The following is a 24,195-nucleotide window of genomic DNA, read 5'->3' as shown; positions in this document are numbered from 1 at the left end:
ATTTAAAACAAACCCAGCTGTACGTTTACTTTTTTAATTATTATTATTAGTAGTAGTAGTATTTAAAACTAACCAGGCAGTGCTCATCCCGTGGGGATAAAGGCTTCAAGGCCGGGGGCTGGCACAGGGGCATGATGCACTTGGCTCCAGGGTGACACCACCGGACAACCCCTGCCGGCGCGGCAAAAGCTATGGCACGGTGTTTGTTGGCACCCCGTAACGCTTGTACGAACACCCCCGCGGCGGCACCCGTGGGTGCTAGTCGGCCGCGTGGACTCGCTGGTGCAGGAGGAGGTTGGAGCTACGGCTGTAACGGCGGCCGCAGTGGGTGCAGGGAAAGGGACGCTCACCGGCATGCGCCCGCCGGTGCCGCAGCAGCGCCGAGCGATGCCGGAAACCGCGGTGACACTGGGGACAACGGTGAGGCCGCTCGCCCGTGTGTCGCCGGCCGTGCTCTACCAGGCTGGCTCGCTGGGTGAAGCGCTGCCCGCACTGCCCGCAGGCAAAGGGCCGCTGCCCGCCGTGTGCCCGCCCGTGAGCTGCCAGCGCTGCCCGTCGCCCAAATCGTTGCCCGCACTGCCCGCAGGCAAAGGGACCCTGCCCGCCGTGGGTGCCAGCGTGCGCCCGGAGATGCGACCGCTGGGCGAAGCGTCGCCCGCACTGCCCGCAGGCGTGGGGCCGGGCGCCAGCGTGACCCCGGCGATGCCGCAAGAGGTTGGCGCGGTCGGCGAAAGCCCGCGGGCATTCGGGGCAGGCGTGGGGCCGTTGGCCGGCGTGGGCGCTGCGGCGGTGCTGGGCCAGGTAGGCGCTTTGGGTGTAGGCGCGGGGACAGTCGGGGCAGCGGTGCGGGCGCTCGCCGGTGTGCACCAGCCGGTGCCGCAGTAGCGTGGTGCTGAGGGCGAAGGCTTTGCCGCACTCGCTGCAGGGGAAGGGGCGCTCGCCCGTGTGTGCCAGGCGGTGCCGGGCCAGGTGAGCCCGCTGGCGGAAGCGGCGCCCGCAGTCGCCGCAGGCGTGGGGCCGCTCGCTGGTGTGGGTCTGAGTGTGCCGGGCCAGCGTGGAGCGGAGAGCAAAGGCTTTGCCGCACTGCGGGCAGGGGTGCGGGCGCCGCGTGCCGTGGGCGCCCAGGCGGTGTTGGGCAAGGTGCGCACTCTGCCGGAAGCGCTGCCCGCACTCGGCGCAGGCAAAGGGACGCTCGCCCGTGTGCACCCGCTGGTGTACCAGGAGCCCTGCGCTGCCGGCAAAGGCTTTGCCGCACTCGGCACAGGCGAAGGGGCGCTCGCCTGTGTGCCCTCGCCGGTGCGTTGCCAGCGCCGCCCGGTCGCAGAAGCTGCGGCCGCACTCGGCACAGGAGAAGGGGCGCTCGGCTCCGTGCAGTGCCTGGTGCCGCATCAGCGCGGCGCTCGCCCCGAACCGCTTCCCACATGCCCCGCACCGAAAGGGACGGGCGCTCACTGCCATGGCCTCACTGTTGTGCCGGCTAGGCTTGGTGGCATCCTCCTCGGGTTGGTTCTGTGGGGCTGATTTGGTGCTGCCAGCATCTGCCGTGTCCTGGCATTGTGTCCCCAAACTGGCACTGCTGATGGCTGCTTCATCCTGGCACCCTGGTATCAGTTTGGAGCTGCCGGTGTCTGCCTGGTTCTGGTGGTGTGTCCCCAAAATGGCACTGTTGGTGTCTTCCCAGCCCTGGCATGCTGGCATCGGTTTGGCACTGTCATCCTGGCATTGCAGCCCCCAGTTGGCACTGCCAGCATCAGCCCAACACCGCAGCATCATTTTGGCACTGCCAGTGCCTGCCCTGTCCTGACTGCCTGGTGTCAATTTGGCACTGGTAGCATCTGCTCGGTGTTGGCACGGTGACTTCAAATCAGCACTGCCGGTGTCCTCACCGTCCTGACTCACTGGCATCGATTCGGCACTGCCGGCATCTGCCCCAGCCTGGCATTGTGGCCCCAAATCAGCACTGCTGGTGTCCATCCCGTCCCGGCACCCCGGTGTGGTTTCAGTGCTGCCAGTGTCCTCCTGGGTCCCGTCTGTGGTGCAAGGAGAGAAGGGGTGAGCAGGCACCACCCAAGGGGGGGGGGGTCACACTGGGGTGGCGGTGGATCCTTCCCCCAGCCGGTACCGGGGACACCCCAGGGACACCAGGACACCGGTGATGGGTGCTGGGCCCAGCTGGTGATGGTGTCACAGGTGATAGGGACAGGTCCCCATGGGCAACCCAGTGCCCTGGTACCGATGGGTCCCACTCCCCAGTGCCTTCCCCAGCCCCAAACTGGTCCCCCACTACCGGCTTTCCAGTTCCCCGGTACCAGCCCAGTACACCCATCTCTTTGCCAGTAACCGGGCCCCGCAGCCCGGTACAGACCCCTCCTCCCCGGTATCGGCTCCCCCTGCTCCCCGGTACCGGGTGCCTCCCCCACCGGCTTCGCCCCAGTCCCGGCTCGCCGTTCCCAGTATCCCCCGCTCCCCGTTCCCGGTATCTTCCCCTCCCCGGTACCGACCCCCGCCTCCCCGCCCTCGGCCCCGCCCCTCCGGGCGTGACGGCGCCACCTGGCGGCCGCGGAGGGGGACACACGCGTGGGGAGGGACGGGGACACGCGTGGGGACCCCTGCGGGAGGGGGACGACACACCTCTAGGGACACACGGGGGAACGGGAGGGGTGGGGGGGGTCCTGCGAGGAGGGGGATAGGTGGGGGGGACCCGTGGGGACACCCGGCACAACTGTCGCCATGAGGGGACAGCCGGCACCACCTCGGCACACCTGACACCACCGTGGGACAGCCGGCATCACCGTGGCACACCTGGCACAACCAGGGGGCACTTGGCATGGCCACGGGACAGCCAGCACCGCCACGGAACAGCCGGCACTGCTACCACACACCTGGCACCACCACAGGACAGCCGGCGCAGCCCTGGCACAGCCGGCGCAGCCCTGGCACAGCTGGCACCGCCATGGGACAGCTGACATCACCATGGGCCACCTGGCACCGACATGGGACACCCAGTACAGCCATGGGACACCCAGCATCACCATGGCACAACTGGCACCACCATGGGACACCCAGTACAGCCATGGGACACCCGGCATCACCATGGCACAACTGGCACCACCATGAAACACTCACTACAGCCATGGGACACTTGGCACCACCATGGGTCACCTGGCACAGCCAGCACCACTACGGCACACCTGACACCACCATGGGACAGCCAGCATCACTGTGGCACACCTGGCACAACCACAGGACACCTGGCACAGGCACGGGACAGCCTGCACCGCGATGGGACAGCTGGCACCACCATGGGACACTCAGTACCACCATGGGACACCCGGCACCACCATGGGACACCCGGCACCACCATGGGCTACCTGGCACCACCTTGGGACAGCCAGCACCATGATGGCACGTCCGGCACACCTAACACCACCATGGGACAGCCAGCATCACTGTGGCACACCTGGCACAACCACAGGACACCTGGCAACACCACGATACAGGCAGTACAACCATGGCGCACCCAGCATCACCACAGGACACCCAGCACCACCATGGGACACCCGGCAGAGCCACGGCACACCTGATACCACCACAACACACCCAACCCTACCACGACACGCCCAGCACCACCATGGGACACCCATGACCACCACAGCACAGCTGGCTCTGCCACAGCCTCACGGCCAGCCCTGCAGCCCTGTGCCCGCCCCACGGCATTGGGTGCCCGCTCTCACCGGATGCGATAAGCCGGGTGCCGGCGGGTGGCCGGGGAGCCGTGGCCGGGGCTGGTGGGTGCTGATAGCACCCAGTTCTTCCTGCGCGGCCAGAGCTGGTGTGGGGCCAGCACCCGGCTCGGGGCCAGCCGGCTCTCCCACGGGTGCTAGGATGGATGTGGGGGCACCCAGGTGTGGGCAGACGCCAGGGATGTGCCGGGCATGGGGACACCCTGGTGACAGGGACACCATGGGCACTGACACGGGGACGCCAGCATCTGCTGAGCATGGGCATGGGGGGGGGCACCCTGGGCATGGGGACACCCCAGGCACTGCCACAGGGACACCTCTGCCGTGGGGACACCTGGCCCTTGCTCTCCCTGAGTCCCCACATGCCACCCAGCACCCACCCCCCAACCAGGCAGCACCCTTGCCCCCCCCCCCCCAACAGGGCCTTCCTGCGCCGAGACCCTAGGGACACCGGGGTCTTTGCCAGCACCCACTGGGGACTGTCACTGGTGGTGCCACCTCCAGCCAAGCTTTGGGGTGCAGGGAGGGAGCTGCCCTTCGAGGCCCATCCCCGGGGTGAGGGTGCATCCGGCACCCCCCCCCACCCGCTTCCCGGAGGATTTATCAGCGGGGACACCCACTGGGGACAGCTCTTCGGCACCGCAGGGACAATGTACGGCAACATTGAGTCCAGCCAAGCCGGGCAGGGGCAAATGTGGGAGCTGGAGCTCAGCGGCAGGGAAGGTAGGGAGCACCCCAGGGTGCTGGATGGGGTGAGGGCGAGCCCAGCAGTCCCTAATGCACACCCCATGTCACTTTTGGGGTCTCACAGTGTTGGGGGGTATCCCCTGTCTCTGTCCCCAGTACCCAAGGGAGGATCCTAGGGTGGGTGGTGGCACCCGGGGGGGGTTCCCCCATCCCTGGTGACTGAGGGGGCGTCCCCAGGATGGACTGTGGTACCAGGGAGGGATCCCCATCTCCATCCCTGGTGCCCAATTGGGGTCCCAGGGAAAGTGGTGGCACCTAGAAGGCACCCAAGGGGGCACTGAAGGGGACCCCCCATCTCCACCCCTGGTCCCTGAAGGGTGCCCCCAGGGTGGGCAGTGGCACTGAGGGGGATCCCCGTCCCTGTGCCTGGTGTCCAAGGGGGCATCCCTGGGATGGTTGGTGACCCCTGGGGAGACTCTCCCACCCCCAATGTCCAAGAAGGGGGTCCCCAAGGCAGACAATGGCACTGGAGGGGACCCCCATTTCCATCCTTGGTGCCCAAGGGTGATCCCTGGGGAGGTCGGAGACACCTGGGGGGGGTCCTCAGGGAAGTGGCACCAGGGCAAATCCCCCACCCTCATGCTCGAGGGGAGTCCCCAGGGATCATGGTGGCACTGGGAGGGGGAGATCCCCTCACCGCTATCCCCTCCCCAGCCTGCAGCGACCTGTGCTCCACAGAGGAGAACCCATATGAGCCCTTGGACTCTGCCATCACCGTGCCAAGCCAGAAGCACGTGCCTGACCCCCCAGGTACGGCATGGGCAAGGGCAAGAGCATCGTCAAAAGGACAAAACCACGCTGCGGTTAAAGCCGGTGCCACCCGGCTCTGCCCAAACCAGGGGCTGGCTGTCACTCACCCACCCTCCTCAGCGTCAGGGTGCTGCTCCAGGGAGAAGCTGGTGCTGGTGGGCACCGTGGCACTGGGTGTCTCGGTGCTGATGAACGTGATCTTTCTCGCTGTCGGCTCACAGCACAGTGAGTAGCGGGGCTCTGCGGGGCTCGGGGGAGCCCCCTTCCACCTGGGGAGACGATGCCGGGGCTGCTGGGTGGCAGAGTTAAGGTTATTGGGGTGTTGGGGGTCTCCAGGGGGGGTGCAAGTCCTCAGCACCCCTCAACACCAGCCCCTCTCCCACCCCTGCCACAGCAACGGCTCTGGGACACCCTGTGCCTTGCGGTGACAGGGTGACCTGTGTGTGTGTGTGTCCCCGTGTCGTGTCCCCCCCCCCAGTTGCAGCCCTGACGGAAGCACTGGAGGCAGAGAAGGTGAAGAAGGTGCCGAATATGGGTGCGTGTCCATGCCGTGTGTACCCCCAACCTCCCCTTCCTTTCCGCGGTGACACCCACAGACGTGTCCTCAATCTCCATGTGTGTCCCCCCGGGTTCACCGGGAACCTCTCTGCAGCCTCCTGCTCCTTCCTGCTGTACAACGAAGACCACCGCAAGTGCGTGGAGGCCAGGGGGCAACAACTGATGGTGACGACGTGCCGGCCCGATGCCACGGCACAACGGTTCCAGTGGTTACAAGGGGGCCGGCTACGGGGCTGGGGGAGCCAGCACTGCATTACGGCAACCCGCGGGCAAAGCTGGGCAGTCGTGGGGCTGGAGCCGTGCCGGGACGACGGCAAGCTGCAGCGGTGGGAGTGCCGTGACGGCGGGCTGTTGGCACTCGTCGGCTACGATCTCTACTTCAATTACGGCAACCACCCGCAGCACATGGTGATGCTTTACACTGGGAACCGCGAGTGGAGCCGCTGGGTCATCCACGGGAGCAAGGATGACGTCTGTTCCCGCTCCTGTCAGTCCTGGCACCTTTATCCCAAATACTTAGGGCTTCACCTAACCCTACACTGGACGAAGTTCAGCCCTAACCTGGCACAGATACAGCTTAAACTAAACTCAAACTGCAATAGGGCCCTAAACCTGACCTAACCCTACCTTTAGGGTGACTTAGGTGACTTTTAACCTAACCCTAACTGAGCCCAAACCCTAATGGGACCCTAACCCTACCTTTAGGGTGACTTAGGTGACTTAACCTAACCCTAACTGAGCCCAAACCCTAATGGGACCCTAACCTTGATGCAGACTTAACCCTAAATATATGCGACTTAACTTAAACCTAAGCTAGTCCAAACCCCAGCAGGGCCTTAAGCATAAACCATTCGTAACCCTAAATACGTAGGATTTAAACTAACCCTGATCTAGCCCAAACCTCAACAATCCGAACCCAGTCCTAACCCTAAATATATAGGATTTAAATTAACCCTAAAGAAGCCCTAATCCCAGTGGGGTCCTAACTCTAACTCAGCCATAGCCGTAAATATCTAGGATTTAAGAGAACCCTAATTTGGCCCAAAATTCAGCATGGTCCTAACCCCAACCCAGCTGTAACCCCAAACATATAGGACTAAAGCTAAACCCAAACCCCAATGGGACCCTAACCCAGTACTAACTCTCAATATATAGGATTTAACCCAAACTCCAGCAGGGTTCTAACCCTAACCCAGCTGTGACGCTAACCCAGTGGGGATGCTCAGCAGCTGGGGCCATGGCTCCAGCCAGGGCTGTCCCCAGTTTATGGGGTCTCGCAGCCCCAGCTGAGGGGTGACCCCCCCACTTTTCTGTGTCCCCCCTTCCCAGGCTGTCCCCCTTGCTCCAAAGGCTGGACCCATTTTGGGAAGTCCTGCTATTTCTACTCCAAGACGGTGAGTTCCTGGGAGAAGGCCCAGCACTTCTGCTCAGTCCTGGGCATGCAGCTCCTGGAGGTGGACAGCCCCGAGGAGAAGGTGAAGGGGGGACGGATCCAGGCATCCAGGAAAGGGGATGGGGAGGGGGGACACTGTGGTACCTGAGGTGGGCTTTGTGGGGAGGTTATGATCTTCTGTGGGATGGGCAGTGGCTGAAAGCCCTTAAACCCTGTCCTGAACCCTACGACAGGTTTGGGGTCACCCCACACCTCACTTTTACCACAAGTGGGTGCTGGTGAGCCCTCACCCTAAGCTTTACCCAAATTTTGTCCTTTTAATCCAAAATTTACGCTCTAGGACCTAATATTTCTGCAATTAAGCCCAACCCCATTCCTAAGAGAGCCATAACCCTAATTTAACTGAACCAAATCCAGCTGAAACCTATCCCTAACTCTATCCCTAACCCTAAGCCTAATCCTAAACCTCACCATAACCCTGACCCTGACCCTAACCCTAACGGTAACCCTGACCTTAACCCTGTCCCTAACCACAACGCTAATCTGATTATCCATAACTGTAATCCTATCCCTATCCTAAACCTAACATGTATTTATAGGACTTGACTTAACCCTAAGCCAGCCCAAACCCCACCAGGGCCCTAGCCCAGCCCTAACCCTAAATACACAGGACTTAAGCTAACCCTAAGATCCTCCAGACCCCAATGAGGCTCTAACCCAGCCCTAATCCTAAATATATAGGACTTAAACCAACCCTAAGATAGTCCAGACCCCAACGAGGCTCTAACTTAAACTCTAACCCTCATTTTTCATAACTGCGACCCCAAACCTGTGTATAACCCGAACTTAACCCCAGCCCTAGTCCCATGGACCCTCACCCTGCCATCCCCGACCCCAAATCTCCTCTGAACTGTCCCCCAATACCAAAAAAAAACCCCAAACTCCCCCCCACATCCCCCCACTCCAGGGCAGAAGTTGTGTCAGCACTGGGGAGATGTGGGGTATTAAGGTGGGGGATATGGCATCAGGTCCTACCTGCCACTGGAACCTGCTGTCCCCTGCTGTCCCCGAGGGTGGGCAGGGGGCCGTGGGGGGCTCTGCCATGGGGGTGACGCTGCCTTTGCCCCCAGGATCACATCCGGACCATACTGCAAACCTCCTCCTGGCTCAGCATCAGGGATGAAGAGGTCGAGGGTACCTGGAAGCGGGCGAACGGGACTATCCTACCCCGGGAAAGCAGGTACAGCCCAGCGGGCACTGGGGACAAGGGGATGGGGGCTTAGGAACGCAGGGGGACACCCCTAAGCCGTCCCGATTCCCCCCCCCCCAATCTCGCTGCAGCTTTTGGCACAGGAATGAGCCCAATGGCGGGCACCAGGAGAACTGCGCAGTGGTGAGGGAGGATGGCGAGTGGTACGACTACCCCTGCACAAGTCAACTCCCCTGGGTGTGCGAGGGACACCCCTGAGCATGCAAGGGACACCCCACGACCCCTGACCCCCCACCCAGCACCCACCACCCCCTCTGGGGGCTCCCCCTGACCCCTTTCCACTTGCCACATCTAACCTGCAGCACTCCAGGATGTAGCCCTGACCTTCAGCACATCCGTTTGGGGTCCATGGATGGATCTCTGGGGAAAATTTGGGGTACGGGGTGGAGTGGGGTTCCCTGCAGGGCAATAAACACGTATGCAGAGTGAGGCCTTGCTCTGGTGATGGGGTGGGGGGGGCTGCATGGGATGGGGGACCCCTGATGGTGTGGGGTGGATGGGTGCAGGGCAGCTCCTGGCTCTGGGTTTTGGGGTCACTCAGCAGAGCAGCGGTGGTTTCGGGGGTGATGCCACATGGAGGATTGGGGCGGGAGGGTCTTGGGCCTCCAGGCTCCCCACAATCCTCCATGATCCCTTCAATTACCTTCAGGCTCCCCAAAATATCCCCCAGATCCCCTAAATCCCCCTCTAGACCCCCAAATACTCCTCAGGGCTCCCCCAAATGCCCCCCTAGACTTTCTTTAATACCTCCCAGACCCCCAAATACCACCCAGGTCTCCCCCAAACACCCCCAGACTCCCAAATAGCCCCCAGGGCTCCCCCAAATACCTCCAGACCCCCCTAAATGCCTCACAGACCCTCAAATACCTGCCAGGTCTCCCCCAAATACCCCCAGACTCCCCTAAATCCCCCTCTAGACCCCCAAATATCCCTAGACTGCCCTAAGTGCCTCACAGACCCCAAAATACCAGCCATGTCTCCCCCAAATATCCTCAGACCCCTCTAAATCTCCCCCAGAGCTCTCCCAAATACCCCCCTCCAGAGCTCCCCCAAGTACCCCCCAGGATTCCCAATTACCCCCCCAGACTCCCCTAAATCCCCCTCCAGACTCCCAAATACCCCTAGACCCCCCCTAAATACCTCACAGACCCCCAAACACCCTCCAGGTCTCCCCCAAATATCCCCAGACCCCTCTAAAATGCCCTCCAGACCCCCAAACACCCCACCCCACAGCTCCCCCAAGTACCCCCCAGACCTCCCTCAATACCCTCCAGACTCCTCTAAATCCCCCTCTAGACCCCCAAATACCCCCCAAATCCCCCTCCAGACCCCGAAATACCCCCCTAAATCTCCCTCCAGACCCCCAGACACCCCCCTCCCCCCGAATACTCCCCAGACCCCAAATACCCCCTAAGACTCTCCAAATACCCCCCCAGCCCCCCTTAAATACCCTCCAGCCCTCCAAATCCCCCCCAGGCCCCCCCAAATCCCCCCCAAACCTCCCCACATCCCCTCACCCTTTGGCTGTGGGCCGGGATCTGAGGGGGGGGGTGGATCTCTCTCCTTCTGGGGGGGCTGTCCCCGCTCCTGGGGGGGGTCCTGTCGGTTCAGAGGGATTGTTCCCGGTTCAAGCTTGGGGGGGGGGCTGTCTCTGTAGCGGGGGGTGGTCGCGGTGGTTCCGGACTACAGCTCCCGGCAGCGCTGCCGGCGGCATCCCAGGAATTCGCGCCGCGGGATGGCGGCGCCGCCGCCGCTTCAGGCCCCGCCGCTGTGAGGAGGGGAGAAGGCGGGGGACGACGACGACGACGACGCGCCTGAGGGGGGGCCGGGGTTGGGTTGAGGGGACCGAGAGGGACTGAAAGGGGACCTGGACGAGGCCGAGGAGGTGGAGGGGTCGGGGGTTGCCCAGGGGTGTGAGGGGACCCCGGTGAGGGGGGAGCGGGGCGGGAGATGGCGGAGCCGTTGCTGCGGCGGACCTTCTCCCGCCTGAGGGGCCGCGACCGCCCGCGGGGCAAGAAGGCGGACGCCAAGGACAGAGGTACGGACAACAACACCCCCCCCCCCCAACCATTACCCCAGGGTCCCTTCGACACCCCCCCCAAGGAAGGGACCCCCCCTCAAGGAGGGGACACCACCCCCTCAAGGAAGGGACCCCCCCCATCACCCTGGGGTCCCTCCTGCGTCTGTCCCCCCCCCCTCCAAGGAAGGGTACTCCATCACTCTGGGGTCCTGTACCCTAAAGAAGAGGCCTGTCCCATCACCCTGGGGTCACTCCTGCCCACCCCCACCCCCCGAAAAAAAAAGGAAGGGACCCCCCCAAGGAAGATACCCCATCACTTTGGGGTTATATACCCCAAAGAAGAGAGCCCCCATCACCCTGGGGTCCCTTTTGCCCCCTCCCCCCAAGAAGGGACCCCTCAAGGAAGGGTCCCCCATCACCCAGGGTCCCTCCTGCCCCCCATGGAAGGGACCCCCATCACCCTGGGGTCCCTTCTGCCCCCCCCCCGAAGGGATATCTCCCACCCCCCCAGAAAGGGTCTCCCATTACCCTGGGGTCCTGTTCCCCCAGCAAGCCCCCCCGCTCCATGTCCCCATTTTCCCTCCTGCCCCCCAAGGAAGGGGCACCCATCACCCAGCTCCCTCAGTACCCTACAGCAATTGGAGGTTCCCCCCCCCAGGTCCCTCCTGCCCCCACCCCACATCTCTGGGGAAGCCCCACACCGAGCCATGGTGTCATGGGGCTGGGGGGGAGGATCCTGGAGATTGTGGGGGTCCATGGGGTGCCACGGTGGGGGGGCTGTGGGTGCAGGGGGATTGGGGTCACAAGGCAGGGGACGTTGGGCTGCACAGGGTAGAGAGGTGTGAGGGGAGATTGGGATGCACAAGTTGGAGGGATGCAGACAACGGGGGGGGGGCACAAATGAACTGGGGGTGTGTGTGCAGGGAATGGGGGTGCACTATTGGGGTGACCCCCCCCGTGTGTGTGTGTGAGGCAGGGGGGGACAGGACCCTGCCTTGCGGCACAGAGCCAAGGGACACGGGCAGAGCCACCCCCATCCCTATTGGGGTGCGCCCTGTCCCTATTGGGGTGCAGAGGGGTTCAGCCATGCCCCCCCCCATTTCCTTGCTGCGGCTCCCCTTGCCCACACCAGGGCGGTGGGAGCACGGCCACGGGTCCGGCCAGCAGTAAACAACCGGAAATCCCGCTTGGCAAGGGTCTACGCGCAGCTGCCTGCGCCTGCCCGCCGCCCCGGCAGAGCCGGCATGGGGAAGGGGGGTCCCATTCGGGACGGCAACGGATTCAGGGTGAGGATGGTGGGTGGCATGGCGGAATGCTTGGGGGCGGACGGACAAGAGAGGGAGGTCCTCGTGTCCCGGTGGGCTCCCCGTTGGTGTTTTGGGAACCCCCGTACTCAGCCCAGCTCTTTTCCTTCCTCCCACAGAGCATCCTCCGCCAAGCCCTGATTCTCCGGTGGACCCCGAGGCGGCATCGGTGGAGCCGGTGCCGGCAGCATCCCGCAAGCAAAATTGGGCCCGGTTTTCCTGCGGCGGCCGCGATGAGAGGCAGCTACTGCCTCCCAAAGCCACCCCAGATCCGGCAGATGCCAGCAAGCCGGACCCTGCTGCTAGCAGTCCCCGGCCCGGCATCGAGCAGCCCAGCGAGGAAGACATGGAGCCGGCGGAGGAAGCCGAGGCGGTGAACGGCTCTGGGGAGCTGGGTGGTCTCAGTAGGAGCCCTGGGCACGGTGCCTACCTGCAGAGTTTGGAGCGGAGCAGCCGGCACTGGGTGCTGTCGTCGGTGAAGGGACCAGGCCTGGATGAGCCGGGCGGTGGAGCTGAGGTGGATGCCGGCGCTGCTGGCAGCGAGGGCGAGATTTGGTACAATCCCATCCCCGAAGATGAGGACCCCCAGCCTGGGAGCTCCTGGAAGACATGGAGCGGAGGGAGTCGTGACATCGAGAGGGGCCGTGGTGGGGAGTCACCCCCGAAGACGGGTAGGGAAGACCCCCCCCGTGGTGGTTTGGGGATGGCAGAGAGCTCCGGACCTCGCAGCAGCACGGCCCCAGCGCTGTCCACGGCTGGCCGAGGAGAGGAGCAGGGAGTCAGCAGGACCCAGGCTTGTGGTGAGGGCCGGCACGTGACTACAGGTCGGAGAGGTGGGACAGTGGTGGCCCCCGGTCCCCCAAAGCCCTTGTCCTCCTGTCACCCCTCCAGGAGAGTGTCCCCTGGACACGGTCCTGTCTCCATCTGCAGTACCCTGTGGTCTTTGTCCTTTCTCTGTCCCCCATGAGGTTTTCTGGACCCTGTGGTCCCTAAACCTGATAGTCCCTGTCCCTGGTGTCCCCTGTACCCCATGGTCCCCAGACCCAATGGTCCGTGTCCCCCGGACCCCATGGTCCCTGTCACCTAGGACAGCACCATCCCAATCCCTTGGTCCCCATCCCTTCCCTATCCCCAGGCCAGTGGTTTCTGTCCCTTCCCAGAAGGGACCTCACCATCCCTGTCCCCAAGGATGTCTCCTGGACCCTACAGTCCCCATCCCTTCCCCATCCCCCAGGAGACCGTCTTCTGGACCCCACAGTCCCTGTCCCCCCCCCAGGGAAGTGTCCCCCAGACCCTGCAGTCTCCATCCCTTCCCTATCCCCCAGGACATTGTCGTCGTCGTCCCCACCACCACCCCATCCCACGGGACCCTCCCTCCACCCCACAGCAGTTTCTGGGGAGCAGCCCTGGCCCACCCAGGCTTCCCAGTGCACGCCCCCAGGACCCACTCACCCCTTTTTCCCCCCCACAGTGAAGATGCCGATCCCATGCGTGAGCTCGGGGACAGGGCTGACCACCCCCTCGCCCCCCACCAGCCCCAAGAAGGGCCGTTCCCTCAACAAGGTGAAGTCCCCAGGTACCGTACGTCGTCTCTCCATGAAGATGAAGAAGCTGCCGGAGCTACGGAGGAAGCTGAGCCTACGCAGCCCCCGTCCCCGGGGCCAAGAGGGTGGCACCTCGCCCTCCGAAAGCCGCAAGGAATCCAGCAACGTCATCAGCCGCTACCACCTAGACAGCAGCGTGGCTTCACGGCCAGGGCTGCCGCGAGCCAAAGCGGCTGGCAAAGGCGGCTACTTGAGTGACGGCGACTCCCCAGAGCTGCCGGCTAAAGCCGGGGTGCGTGCCGAACCGGAGGATGGGGAAAACGGGCTGGATGTGGGCGCTTTCCGCCCCTACAGCTGCGGGGAGATGCCGCCACGGTGCGGGCAACACATCTCGGGGCTGGTGAGCGTCCACCTCCACGGCGTGCGGGACCTGAAGCCACCACGGGCCGAAGCCCGGGAGGTTTTCTGCGTCTTGCAGGTGGACGCGGCCAACCGGGCTCGCACAGCTTTGCTGCCCTGCAAGACGGCGTTCCTCGGCCTCAACCACACCTTCAACCTGGAGCTGGAGGGTGCCCGGCACCTCAAGGTGATCGTCTTCTCCTGGGATCCCACCTCTTGCCGCAACCGTCTCTGCTGCCATGGCACTGTGGTCCTGCCCCACATCTTCAGAGGTATGGCCGGGTGGTGGGGTCGGTTTGGGTTTTGGTGACTCGGCACCCTGTTGACAGCACCGCTCGGCTCCACAGGTTGCCGGGCCCAGCAGCTGGCAGTGCGGCTGCAACCTCGCGGTATCCTCTACTCCAAATTCACCTTGGTGGAGCAGTGGGACAGTCCTGGTGATCGGGAACCCCGTGTCTTCGGCGTGGAGCTGGGCCAGCTGGTGGAGAGGGAGAAGACGGCCACCAAAGTGCCTCTGCTCATCCAGAAATGCGTGGCCGAGATAGAGAAACGAGGGCTGAAGGTGAGCGGGGACTTACAGTGACGGCTGTAGGGGGCTGCGGTGGATGAACCCCCCCAAAACCACAGTGACGGTGTCCCCGTTTGCAGGTGGTGGGATTGTACCGGCTCTGTGGCTCAGCCGCTGTCAAGAAAGAGCTTCGTGACGCCTTTGAGAGGGACAGCGCGGCCGTGACGCTCTCAGAGCAGCTCTACCCCGACATCAACGTCATCACGGGTGGGTGCTCGTCCTGGGGTGGGGGTGCCCCTGCAGGTTCCCGTGCACCCCACGGGACCACACTTGATGTCCCGTCCCCCCCTGCGTCCTGTCACCTGCAGGGATCCTCAAGGATTACCTGCGGGAGCTGCCCACGCCGCTCATCACCCCCACACTCTACCACGTTGTGCTGGAGGCCATGGCCAAGCGACCCCCCCGGACCCCCCCAGGAGAGCGGGACGCTGTCACCCTGCTCGACTGCCTGCCCGATGTTGAGAAGGTGAGTGCCCAGCACCAAAAAAGGGGGTGCCCAGTTGTGGTGAGGGATTACGGGGGGGGATCTCATTGCTGCTCAGCCCCGTGGTCTCCCCCCATCCCAACTCGCCACTGCAGACAGTCCTTATTTCTTGACCTGTGACATGGGGCATGTCCCTGTGTCACCTCCCTACTCAGGACCCCCCCAAGAATTTTTTTTTGGGGGGGGGGGGGGCGGGGCAGGTCTTCACATCCCTCTGATATTTAAGCATTTATTTCCACCTCTGCATTCACTGTGTGACTCGGCTCCAGGGACCATCCACAGCCAAGTCCCCTGGGGCGATTCCCCTCTGCTCTGTTTTGGGAGGGTGTGGGACAACGGGGTGGCATCAGAGGACATCCCTGTTGATGCCACCTTGTCCCCCAGGCCACACTGACGCGGCTCCTGGACCACCTCAGCCTGGTGGCCTCCTTCCACGATTTCAACCGCATGAACTCGCAGAACATCGCCGTCTGCTTCGGGCCCGTCCTGCTCACCCAGAACCAGGAGCCCCGGCGCTCCGGCACCGGTACCGGCACCGGCAACCGCAGCTATGCCCACAGCGAGGACATCGCCAGTGCCGTTGACTTCAAGAGGCACATCGAGGTGTTGCATTACCTGCTGCAGGCCTGGCCAGGTGAGCAGGGTAGGGGGGATACCTGCACCCCCAGCCCATTTTTGGGGGGCTTTTTGCACAGTGACTACCTGGGCCACAATTGGTGGCAGCTGCTCCAGGGGTCTGTGACCCCCATATCATTGCTCTTGGGGGGGCCTCCTGGCTCTGGAAGGCGTCTGTGACCCCCCTGCCATGTGTCACCATCCCCAGCAGCTGCTCCAGTGGTCTGTGACCCCCACATTGCTGCCGTGGGCCCCCCCTCCCCATTCCCAGCAGCTGGTCAATGGCCCCCCCCCCCCATTCAACACCTCTCCTGGGGTCTCCCAGTTTCTTGCTGGTCTGCCCCCCCCCATTCCCAACAAAAGTTCTGTGGTCCCCCCCCCAACACCAACAAACCTCCTGGTGACAGCCCCCCACCTTTACCGTTCTCTCTGCAGCCCCCCGCTTGGCCTCAGCCCCCCAGTTTCGGGAGGGAGCACAGCCCAGTTGCCCGCAGCAGCAACGGGGGCCACCACTGCGACTGGACCTGCTGGAGAGCACGGTGGTGGCCCGTCACCGTCCCCGAGGACCAGAGAGCCCCCCCAGCAACCGCTACGCCGGTGACTGGAGCATCTGCGACCACCAATTCCTACTGGTACCCGGCACGGCCAGTGACGCCGACTATGACGAGGTGGCAGCCGGTGATGGTGAGACTGGGGTGCCGGTGCGGCGGACCCCGCACCGGCGGACCCTCTTCGTGGCTGATTTCGCCCTGGGTGAGGAGCCCGAGGCGCCCTTCGGCCCCCGCCTCAACCTCAAGGACTTTGACGCGCTCATCCTCGACCTCGAGCGGGAGCTTGCCAAGCAGATCAACGTCTGCCTGTGAGACCGGCACCGACACCGGTGACGATGCAGACACCAGTGCTGATGCCGAAACTGGTACCAATGCCGATACCGACACCAGTGCCGATGCCGACACCGGTGCAAGAGCGACCAAAAAAAAGCAGCACTTGCCTCTAGTTGCCTTCGATTTGCACAGTGCCGAGTAGGATGCGAGGGTGATGCCGCCTTCGGTGAGGTGAGGGCCCCCCCAAACAGCCCCAGCTCCAATTCCGCCCCCATTGCTTTTTTTTTGGGGGGGGGGGGGATGTGGGGCTCGCTGCCTCTTGCTCGGCTTTTTTTTTTATTTTATATGGCCAAATTTTACCCTCAAGTGCCTGTTCACCCCCTTCTCCCTTCCCTGGTGGCCCCCCCAGGCTGCCCCCCCCCGCCCCCCCCAGAAAAACCAAAACCAGTATTAGGAAATATTGACAAGGGTCTATGACCTCCATCGCTCAGGCTGGGGAAGGGGGGGGAATGGCCCCCCTCCATGCTCCCCCAAACCCTCTTCCCCGCTGCGTGTGCACCCCAAGGAGGGTGATGGGGCTCCCTCCTGGCACCCATGCCCAGCGTGGGTGGCAGTGGGGACCCCCACCCTCACTGAGCCCCCTCCCCCCCATTTTCTAGCCCCCCCCGCCCCAAGGTGGGGGCTGCCGGTACGGGAGCGCTGAGCTTTATTTATTACTCGAGCTTTGTGTGCGTGTGTACGCGTGGATGGACGGCAGACGCCGTCACCGCAGCCTGCAACAAAAAAAAAACCAAACAAAAACCCCTTTTTACGCCCCAAATAAACCCACTGCCAGTGTTACAACGGGTGGGGGGGGTGTCCCCAAAATACACACCACCCCCCTCCCCAAAACCAGCCTCACTCAGTATTAGCCTTAAAGGAACCAGCTGAATGTGAAACCACCGGCCCGGCCGGGCTGAGCCACTAGTGTTAAAGCGCCCGGGCAAGGGGTGCAGGCAGGCCTGAGCGGGGGGGGTAGGGGGTGACAAAGCTGTCCCCTGACCCCCCCCCGGGGTGGCCTGACCCCCCCCCCTTGCCCTGCCACTGCCTTGTCACCCTCACCAGCAATAAATGACACAAGCTGCACTCGCTGCCAGGCCTTCTGCGTGTGTTACCGTCTCGACGGGGGGTGGGGGGGGTGACAGTCCCCAAAGTGTCACTTAGGGTGTCCCTAGGGTGTCGGCAATCCAAATTGATGGCGCAGGACGGTGGGTGGGGGCAGACGGTGCTGCTTTATTGCCAAGTGGGGGGGACATGCAGCTGTCCCCTGGGTTGGGTGTGCGGCACCGGTGTCACCCAAACCCACCCCTTTCCTTGGTTCCTCCTGCCCCGCCGGGGACACGGCCAGGACATTTTGGGGACACTGTCCCTAGACGGAGATGGAACCGTCACGGAAGTTGGTCTTGCCGATGAGGGCGTTGATGAGGACGGGGTGGCCTTGGCGACACGCATCCTGCGCAGCACGGAGGACGGTGTCCAGCCGCTCACGGTCCTGGCGACCCACCACGAAGCCTTTGCCACCCAGAGCTTCGGCCACCGCATGGTAGTCTGTAGGGAGGGGACAGCGGTGGTGGCCTTGTCACCTCCATGGGACTGGCTTGATAATTGGGGTGATACAGGGCCACCGGGCATGGTTTGACCCAGGGTGACACGGTGCCACCAGGCATGGCCAGATCTGGGGTGACATGGGGCCACCAGGCATGGCCAGATCTTCCCAAGGGTGACACAGGTCCACCAGGCACAGTCCAATTGTCCCTGGAGGTGACGGTCCCCAAAGCTATGTGATGCCACTAGGCATGGCCTGGTCCTCCCCAGAGTGATGTGGTGACCCCCAGCACAGCTCAATCTACCCCAGGGTGACACGGTGCCACCGGGCATGGCTTGATCCTCCCCAGGGTGACGTGGTGACACCAGGCATGGCTCAGTCTACCCTAAGATGACATGGGGTCAACCCAGGTGTCCCCCAAATCTGGGGACAAAGCAGGGGGGGGACAGTACTCACCCAGGTACTCGAGGCCACACGCCACGTTGCTTCCCAGCAAAGCCACTTGCTCCCGGGAAATCTGGCTCCAGCACGCGTCATTGCCCACCAGCGCGATGACAGGCGTCTGTAGGGGACAAAGCACAGGGCCACCGCGCCCCGATGACACCCCGGGACGGTGACAAGACCTCATTTCCCCCCAACCTCACCCCATTTTTGGCACCATCTGACCTTGTGCCGCACAAAGGTGTCGAACTCCATCAAGCTGTAGCCCAGCGAGCCGTCACCGTAGAGGACCCAAACCTGGCGCCGGGGAGGGGACAAACACCATGAGGCCACATAGTAGGTGGCGCGGTGATCGCCGTCCCCGTGGGCCACCGCAGCCCCGTACCTCCGCGTCGGGACAGCAGAGCTTGGCGCCGAGCGCAAACCCTCCGCCGACTCCCAACGTGCCGAAAGCTCCTGCGGAGATGACAGCCGGCGGTGTCGCCCGTGTGTGTCCCCGCTACGGTGACAGCGTGCCTGGGGCTGGTGGGGTGGGGAGTTTCTTACCGGGGTCCAGCCAGGCGAGGGGACGTCGGGGACGGACGATGTAGGCAGCGGTACCCACAAAGTCCCCCCCATCGGCTACGAGGAGGCTCTCGGGGGGCAGCAGCGCATCCAGGCGGTGCAGCAGGTCCAGGGGGTTCAGGTGTTGCGGGGTGGGGGTCGCTGCCTTCTCCCTGTTGGGGGGAGACACCCCCCACACACAGCCCCGGGCAAGGAAGAGGTGGGTGGGATCCTCCAAAGAATGGGGATGGGGGCTCCCCCATCCCAGTTGGAAATGGGTTGGGATCCCCCAAGGACTGGGAATGCCCACCCCCCAAGTTGGAAATGGGTTGAGATCCCCCAAAACTGGAAATGGGGACCCCCCAGAAAGGGGCTGGGATCCCCCCACCCAAACAGGCCACCAATCCATACCCCTCCCTGTCCCCAGCCCAGTCCCTGTCCCCAGCCCTGACGCCATCCTTATTCTTGTGCCCGTCCCTGTCCCCATGCTCATCCCTATCCAACACCATCCCTGTTCTTGTGCCCATCCCTGTTCTTGTGCCCATCCCTGTCCTCATCCCTGTGTCCCCATGCTTGTCCCCATGCTCATCCCTATCCCTGTCCCCATCCCAGACCCGAGCCTCTCCCTGTCCCCATTCCCATCCTCCTGCCTGTCCCCATCCCTGTCTCCATCTGTGCTCGTCCCCATCCCCATGCCTACCACTGTCCCCATGCCTGTCCCCATCTCTGTGCCTGTCCCTGAGCCCGTCCCTACCCCTGTCCCCACGCCTGTGCCCATCCCTGTCCTCATCCTCATCCCCAGGCCTGTGCCCATCCCCGTCCCGTGTGCACTCACCGGTTAGCCTGCTCCTTTTTCCGATCAGCTTCACGCAGCCCCTCCAGCCACTCACCAGGGCAGGCGTAGCCCCGCAGGCTCCGCGCCAACCGCACCACGAAGGAGGCTGCGTCTCCTGCCGAGAACGCCCAACTCATCGCACCCCACGCCGCCCATTTCAGGCAGGGGTTGGGGAGCCAGGGCTGGTGTTAAGGGTCTCACCTTGCACGGCGAGCCGGGGTTTCCAGAAGACATCGGAATTACGGAGGAGCTGCGCCCGGTCCCGGTTAACGGCCACGATGATGGCGCGGCGACTGAAAAGGCGCCCGTAGGAGAGGCGAAAATCACAGACGGCGCCTTGGGGACACACGCAGGGTGTCAGGATGGGGACGGGGACGCAGCGGGTGTCGCGTGCGTGTCCCATCCCAGTACCTGCCAGCAGCACCAGGTCGGCATCGCGGAGGGCGTCGCGGCGGTTCTGGCGCAGGAGGAGGGGGCTGCCGGGGGGGAGAAGCCCCCGCGCCGCTCCCCCAAGGTAGCAGGGGATGCCCAGGGCCTCCAGCGCCGCGCTGCAGGTAGGTGGGCATCAGCACGCACCAAAACCGGCTTGGTCGGGCTCCAAAATGACTCGGTTTGGCCCCAAAACCAGCTCGGTTAGGGTCCCAAACTAGCTTCGTTGGAGACCCATACTGCCTTGGTTTGGCTCCAAAACCAACTCAGTCAGGGCCCCAAACTGGCTCCCTTCGGCCCTAAACCCAGCTTGGTCAGGGCCCCAACCTGGCTGGGTTTGGCACCAAAATCAGCTCAGTTGGGGCCCCAAACTGGCTCGGTTTGGCCCCAGAACCACCTCTGTCAGAGCCCCAAAACTGGCTCAGTTTAGCCCAAGACCAGCTTGGTTTGGCACCAAAGCTTGGCTCAGCTGAGCACAAGAACTCCTTCAGTCAGACCCAAATCTGGCTCATCTGTGCCCACACTGGCTGGTTGATCCCTAAAGCAGCTCATCTGACCCCAGACTCACTCATCTGTCCCCACACGGGCTCATCTGCCCCCAAATTGGCTGATCTGTCCCCAGACCTGCTCAGCCATCTGTCCCCAAATCATCTCACCAGACCCCAAATTGGCTGAACCGTCCCCAAACCTGCTCAGCCATCTGTCCCCAAATCATCTCACCAGACCCCAAATTGGCTGAACCATTCTCAAACCCGGCTCAACTGTCCCCAAACCAGTTCATCCATCCCCCAAAGTGGTTCAGCTATCCCCAAATCATTTCACCAGCCTCCAGATTGGCCGCTCGGTCCCCAAACCCAGCTCAACTGTCCCCAAACAGGTTCGTCCATCCCCAAACCAGCCCAGCAGCCCCCAAATTGGCTCCACCATCCCCAGACCGTTTCATCCATCCCCAAACCAGTTCATCTCTCCCCAAAACATCTCACCGCAGCTCCTCGGCCGGCGTGGGCGGCAGCATGGCCTGGCTACCCACCAGCACCAGCGGCTTCGTGGCCCGGCTCACCAGCTCGGCACATCGCTGCACCTGTGTGCGACCCAAAACCACCTCGATTAGCCCCAAAAAACCGCTTCGGTCAGGTGCCAAAAACCAGCTCAGTCAGCCCCAAAACCAGCCCTATTTGGGCACCAAAAAACCAGCTCAGTAAGCACCAAAACTGGCTCAGTTGGGCACCAAACCTGGCAAGGTTGGCCCCAAAATCCAGCCCTATCGGACCCCAAAACTGGCTTATCTGAGCCCCAAAACCAGTTCAGTTGGGCCCTGAAACCAGCTCAGCTAAACCCCAAAACTGGCTCAGCTGATCCCAAAATCAGCTCTGCTGAGCCCCAAAATTGGCTCAAGTCAGTCCCAAAAACCAGTTCAGCTGAGCCCCAAAACTGGCTCAGTCAGCCCCAAAAAACAGCTCAGCTGATCCCCCAAAACTGGCTCAACTAAGCCCTAAAATCAGCCCAGTTTAGCCCCAAAACCGGCTCAGCTGAACCCCAAAACCAGCTGTTTTCACCCCAGACCCCAGCTCTGCCTTACCCCAAACCTGCCCCAACCAGCCCCCAAACCCATCCCAATCCCCCCCAAAACCCACCTCATCCTCGGTGGCCAGCGGCACCTGCACGGGCAACGGGGACACGTCCCGGGGCTCCCAGGCACCCGCGAAGAGGTTACGGATGTAGTTTTGGAGGTACCTACCGGGGGGGGTGGATATTGGGGTGCTGGGACCCCTCGGGGTGCCAGCAGCACCCTCGGGTGCTGGGGGGGGCAGGGCTGCAACTCACCACTGCACCACTTTTCCCTGCAGCCCCCGGGCATTCTTGGTGCCACTGATCTCCTTCTCGACCACGTGGAAGGGGTAGAGCACGTCAATGGGGAGCTCCACGAAGACAGGTCCTAAAAAATTGGGGTGCAGACGGTGCCCCCAATGTCACCCCAAAACCGCTTTTGGGGGTTAACCCCACCTCCCAGTTCAAACAGTGGCACCCCAAAAAAACCACCACCCCAAAACACCACTGTAAACCACCCCGGGTGACCCGTGGCGGGGAAAGAAACCCATCGCCCAAGCGTTCTGGGGGTGTTTTGGGGGCAACCCCCCTAATTTTTTACCGGGGGTCCCCGACTGCGCGGTGGCGATGGCTTTGCGGAGGGTGGGGACGATGTCACGGACGGCATGCACCGAGACGCACACTTTGCAGAGCGTCTTGAAGAGCGAGAGCTGGTCGATGTCCTGCAGCGCTCCCCGACCCTGCGAGAAAAATGAGCCTTGAACCCCCAAAAACGGGGGAACCCCCCCAAAAAAGGGGTCCAAGAGGGAATTTCTTTGGTCCCCCCCACCTTCTGCAGCGAGGCGGCTGCTCCCCCGATGAGCAGCAACGGTGACTCGGCCATCTGGGCGTTCTTGATGGCTGTCACCGCGTTGGTGACGCCGGGACCAGCGGTGACAGCGGCGACACCGATGCGACCTGCGGGGAAATGGGGGGGGGTGGAAGTGGGTCCCTCTGCACCCCGATTTTTGGCCGGGGATTCCAGGCATGTTTGGTTGCTCATCTCGTTGGCACGCAAGCAGCTGAATTAGCTCCGGGGGGGGAAGAATGGGGACAAAACCCACCATGGAGCAACCCTGGACACCCACAAAGTCTTTGAACCCTTCTCCACTCAACCAGAACCCCACCAAGCTGGGACACCCCAAAATCCTCCATCCGTTGGGGCAGGAGAAGGTGCTGGCCGTGGGGTCACCTTCTCCTCATCCTGTCCTCACTGGAACTGCCAAATTAGCTCCAGCGGGAGAGATAAATGGGGACAAAACCCACCATGGAAGGACCCTGGACACCCACAAAGTCTTTGAACCCTTCTCCGCTCAACCAGAAGCCCACCAAGCTGGGACACCCCAAAATCCTCCATCTGTTGGAGAAGGAGAAGGTGCTGGCCATGGGATCCCCGTCCATATCCGCACCAGAGAGCCTGGAGACAGCATCGGCGGCGAAGACGGCGGTGGCCTCATGCCGGGTGTCCACCACACGGATGCCCACCTTCTCGCTGGCCACCAAGATGGGTGAGATGTGGCCACCAGCCAAGGCGAAGAGGAAACGGACGCCGTGTGCCTTCAGCACCTCCGCCACCAACTCACCACCATGCCGGGGGCTTCGGGGGTCTACCTGCACGGTGAGGAGATCACCGGGAGGATGTACGCGGTGTCGCCATCCCTTTGCCGAGCCGCCGGCTGGGATCGCTTAAAAAATAGGCGTTTTTTGGCAAAACCACAGTGTTCTCACCCATTTCGTCCTACCTTATGCCAGAGCTGGTAGAGGAGCCCCAAGCGATACGCCATTCCCAACAGCACCGCCGCCAGCACCGCCAGGAGCCCGGCACAGGCGTAGCCGATGCCGGCGAGGAGATCCATGGGGATGCCGGTGTGCCAGGAGCTGGAAAATGTTGCCAGGATGGAGGCAAAAAACCAAAAAACCAAACCCATGAGATGGAGTTGCACCGACCGGGGATGTGCCAAAACCACTGCGGCATGGTGCCACCGTCCCCAGACCCTGGTGAATTGAACCCGGATTAACTGAACCTGGTTTAATTGAACCCAGTTTAACTGAGCCCGGTTTAATTGAGCCCAGTGAACTGAACTTGGTTTCACTGAGCCCAGTTTAATCAAACCTGGTGAACTGAACCCAGTTTAATTGAACCTAATGAACTGAACTTGCTCAACTGAACCCAGTTTAATGAAACCAAGTTTAATTGAACCTGGTTTGACTGAACGCAGTTTAATTGAACCCAGTAAACCCAGTTTAACTGAACCCAGTTTAAATGAACCTGGTTTAACTGAACCCGGTTTAATCGAACCTGATTCACTGAACCCCATTTAATCAAGCCTGGTTTAACTAAACCTGATGAACTGAACCCAGTTTAATTGAACCCAATGAATTGAACCCAGTGAATTGGATCCAGTTTAATTGAACCGTTTAATTGAACCCAGTACCACTTCTCCAGCTCAACCCGGGCACAGAACCCAGCCCAAACCCAGCTCGTTTGCATAATTACTCCCTAACGAAGGTGGTGGCGGCGGCAGCGCCCTGGCGTCAGTCTGCCGCAATTCTTGG

General features: G+C 62.5%; 3 protein-coding genes across 3 annotated transcripts; 1 reads left to right on the top strand and 2 right to left on the bottom strand.

The window, feature by feature from the left end:
• Positions 1 to 21: 21 nt before the first annotated feature.
• LOC138687908 (zinc finger protein 497-like) lies at positions 22 to 10,087 on the bottom strand. The gene is made up of 5 exons (XM_069797560.1): positions 9,979 to 10,087; positions 8,758 to 8,859; positions 8,227 to 8,353; positions 5,352 to 5,532; positions 22 to 2,030 (listed from the first exon to the last, which is right to left on the bottom strand). The coding sequence occupies exons 3-5, from the start codon at positions 8,293 to 8,295 to the stop codon at positions 259 to 261; spliced, it is 2,022 nt and encodes a 673-aa protein (XP_069653661.1). The 5' UTR covers positions 8,296 to 8,353; positions 8,758 to 8,859; positions 9,979 to 10,087; the 3' UTR covers positions 22 to 258.
• An 11-nt stretch (positions 10,088 to 10,098) lies between these two features.
• SYDE1 (synapse defective Rho GTPase homolog 1) lies at positions 10,099 to 16,646 on the top strand. The gene is made up of 8 exons (XM_069797558.1): positions 10,099 to 10,499; positions 11,905 to 12,585; positions 13,257 to 14,000; positions 14,076 to 14,290; positions 14,377 to 14,503; positions 14,605 to 14,762; positions 15,165 to 15,414; positions 15,831 to 16,646. The coding sequence occupies exons 1-8, from the start codon at positions 10,412 to 10,414 to the stop codon at positions 16,256 to 16,258; spliced, it is 2,691 nt and encodes an 896-aa protein (XP_069653659.1). The 5' UTR covers positions 10,099 to 10,411; the 3' UTR covers positions 16,259 to 16,646.
• An 825-nt stretch (positions 16,647 to 17,471) lies between these two features.
• On the bottom strand, positions 17,472 to 23,539 carry ILVBL (ilvB acetolactate synthase like). The gene is made up of 15 exons (XM_069797559.1): positions 23,382 to 23,539; positions 23,049 to 23,250; positions 22,430 to 22,557; positions 22,202 to 22,340; positions 21,877 to 21,988; positions 21,687 to 21,786; positions 21,036 to 21,133; positions 20,035 to 20,171; positions 19,825 to 19,959; positions 19,624 to 19,738; positions 18,792 to 18,961; positions 18,631 to 18,701; positions 18,471 to 18,542; positions 18,261 to 18,366; positions 17,472 to 17,806 (listed from the first exon to the last, which is right to left on the bottom strand). Exons 1-15 carry the CDS (start codon positions 23,493 to 23,495, stop codon positions 17,628 to 17,630), a joined length of 1,878 nt encoding a protein of 625 aa, XP_069653660.1. The 5' UTR covers positions 23,496 to 23,539; the 3' UTR covers positions 17,472 to 17,627.
• Positions 23,540 to 24,195: the final 656 nt, after the last annotated feature.

This window comes from Haliaeetus albicilla, chromosome 11, assembly GCF_947461875.1.
Source record: "Haliaeetus albicilla chromosome 11, bHalAlb1.1, whole genome shotgun sequence".
Lineage (NCBI taxonomy): Eukaryota > Metazoa > Chordata > Aves > Accipitriformes > Accipitridae > Haliaeetus > Haliaeetus albicilla.
The sequence above is the reverse complement of the archived record's forward strand: the minus strand, read 5'-3'. Positions and strand labels throughout refer to the sequence as shown.

Bases quoted from the DNA above. Each gene is read 5' to 3' on its own strand.
- ILVBL (XM_069797559.1), bottom strand. From the start codon at position 23,495: ATGGATCTCCTCGCCGGCATCGGCTACGCCTGTGCCGGGCTCCTGGCG. The intron at 19,960-20,034 runs GTACTGGGATGG...TGTGTCCCCAAG, and splicing joins CGACCTGGTGCTGCTGGCAG to GCGCCGTCTGTGATTTTCGC. The intron at 18,962-19,623 runs GTGAGTGCACAC...TCCCCCCAACAG, and splicing joins AAAAAGGAGCAGGCTAACCG to GGAGAAGGCAGCGACCCCCA.
- SYDE1 (XM_069797558.1), top strand. From the start codon at position 10,412: ATGGCGGAGCCGTTGCTGCGGCGGACCTTCTCCCGCCTGAGGGGCCGC. The intron at 14,291-14,376 runs GTGAGCGGGGAC...CCCCGTTTGCAG, and splicing joins TAGAGAAACGAGGGCTGAAG to GTGGTGGGATTGTACCGGCT. The intron at 14,763-15,164 runs GTGAGTGCCCAG...CTTGTCCCCCAG, and splicing joins GCCTGCCCGATGTTGAGAAG to GCCACACTGACGCGGCTCCT.
- LOC138687908 (XM_069797560.1), bottom strand. From the start codon at position 8,295: ATGGCAGAGCCCCCCACGGCCCCCTGCCCACCCTCGGGGACAGCAGGG. The intron at 5,533-8,226 runs GTAGGACCTGAT...TCTGCCACCCAG, and splicing joins ACAGCAGGTTCCAGTGGCAG to CAGCCCCGGCATCGTCTCCC. The intron at 2,031-5,351 runs GTGGGTGAGTGA...CTTGCACCACAG, and splicing joins GCACCCTGACGCTGAGGAGG to ACGGGACCCAGGAGGACACT.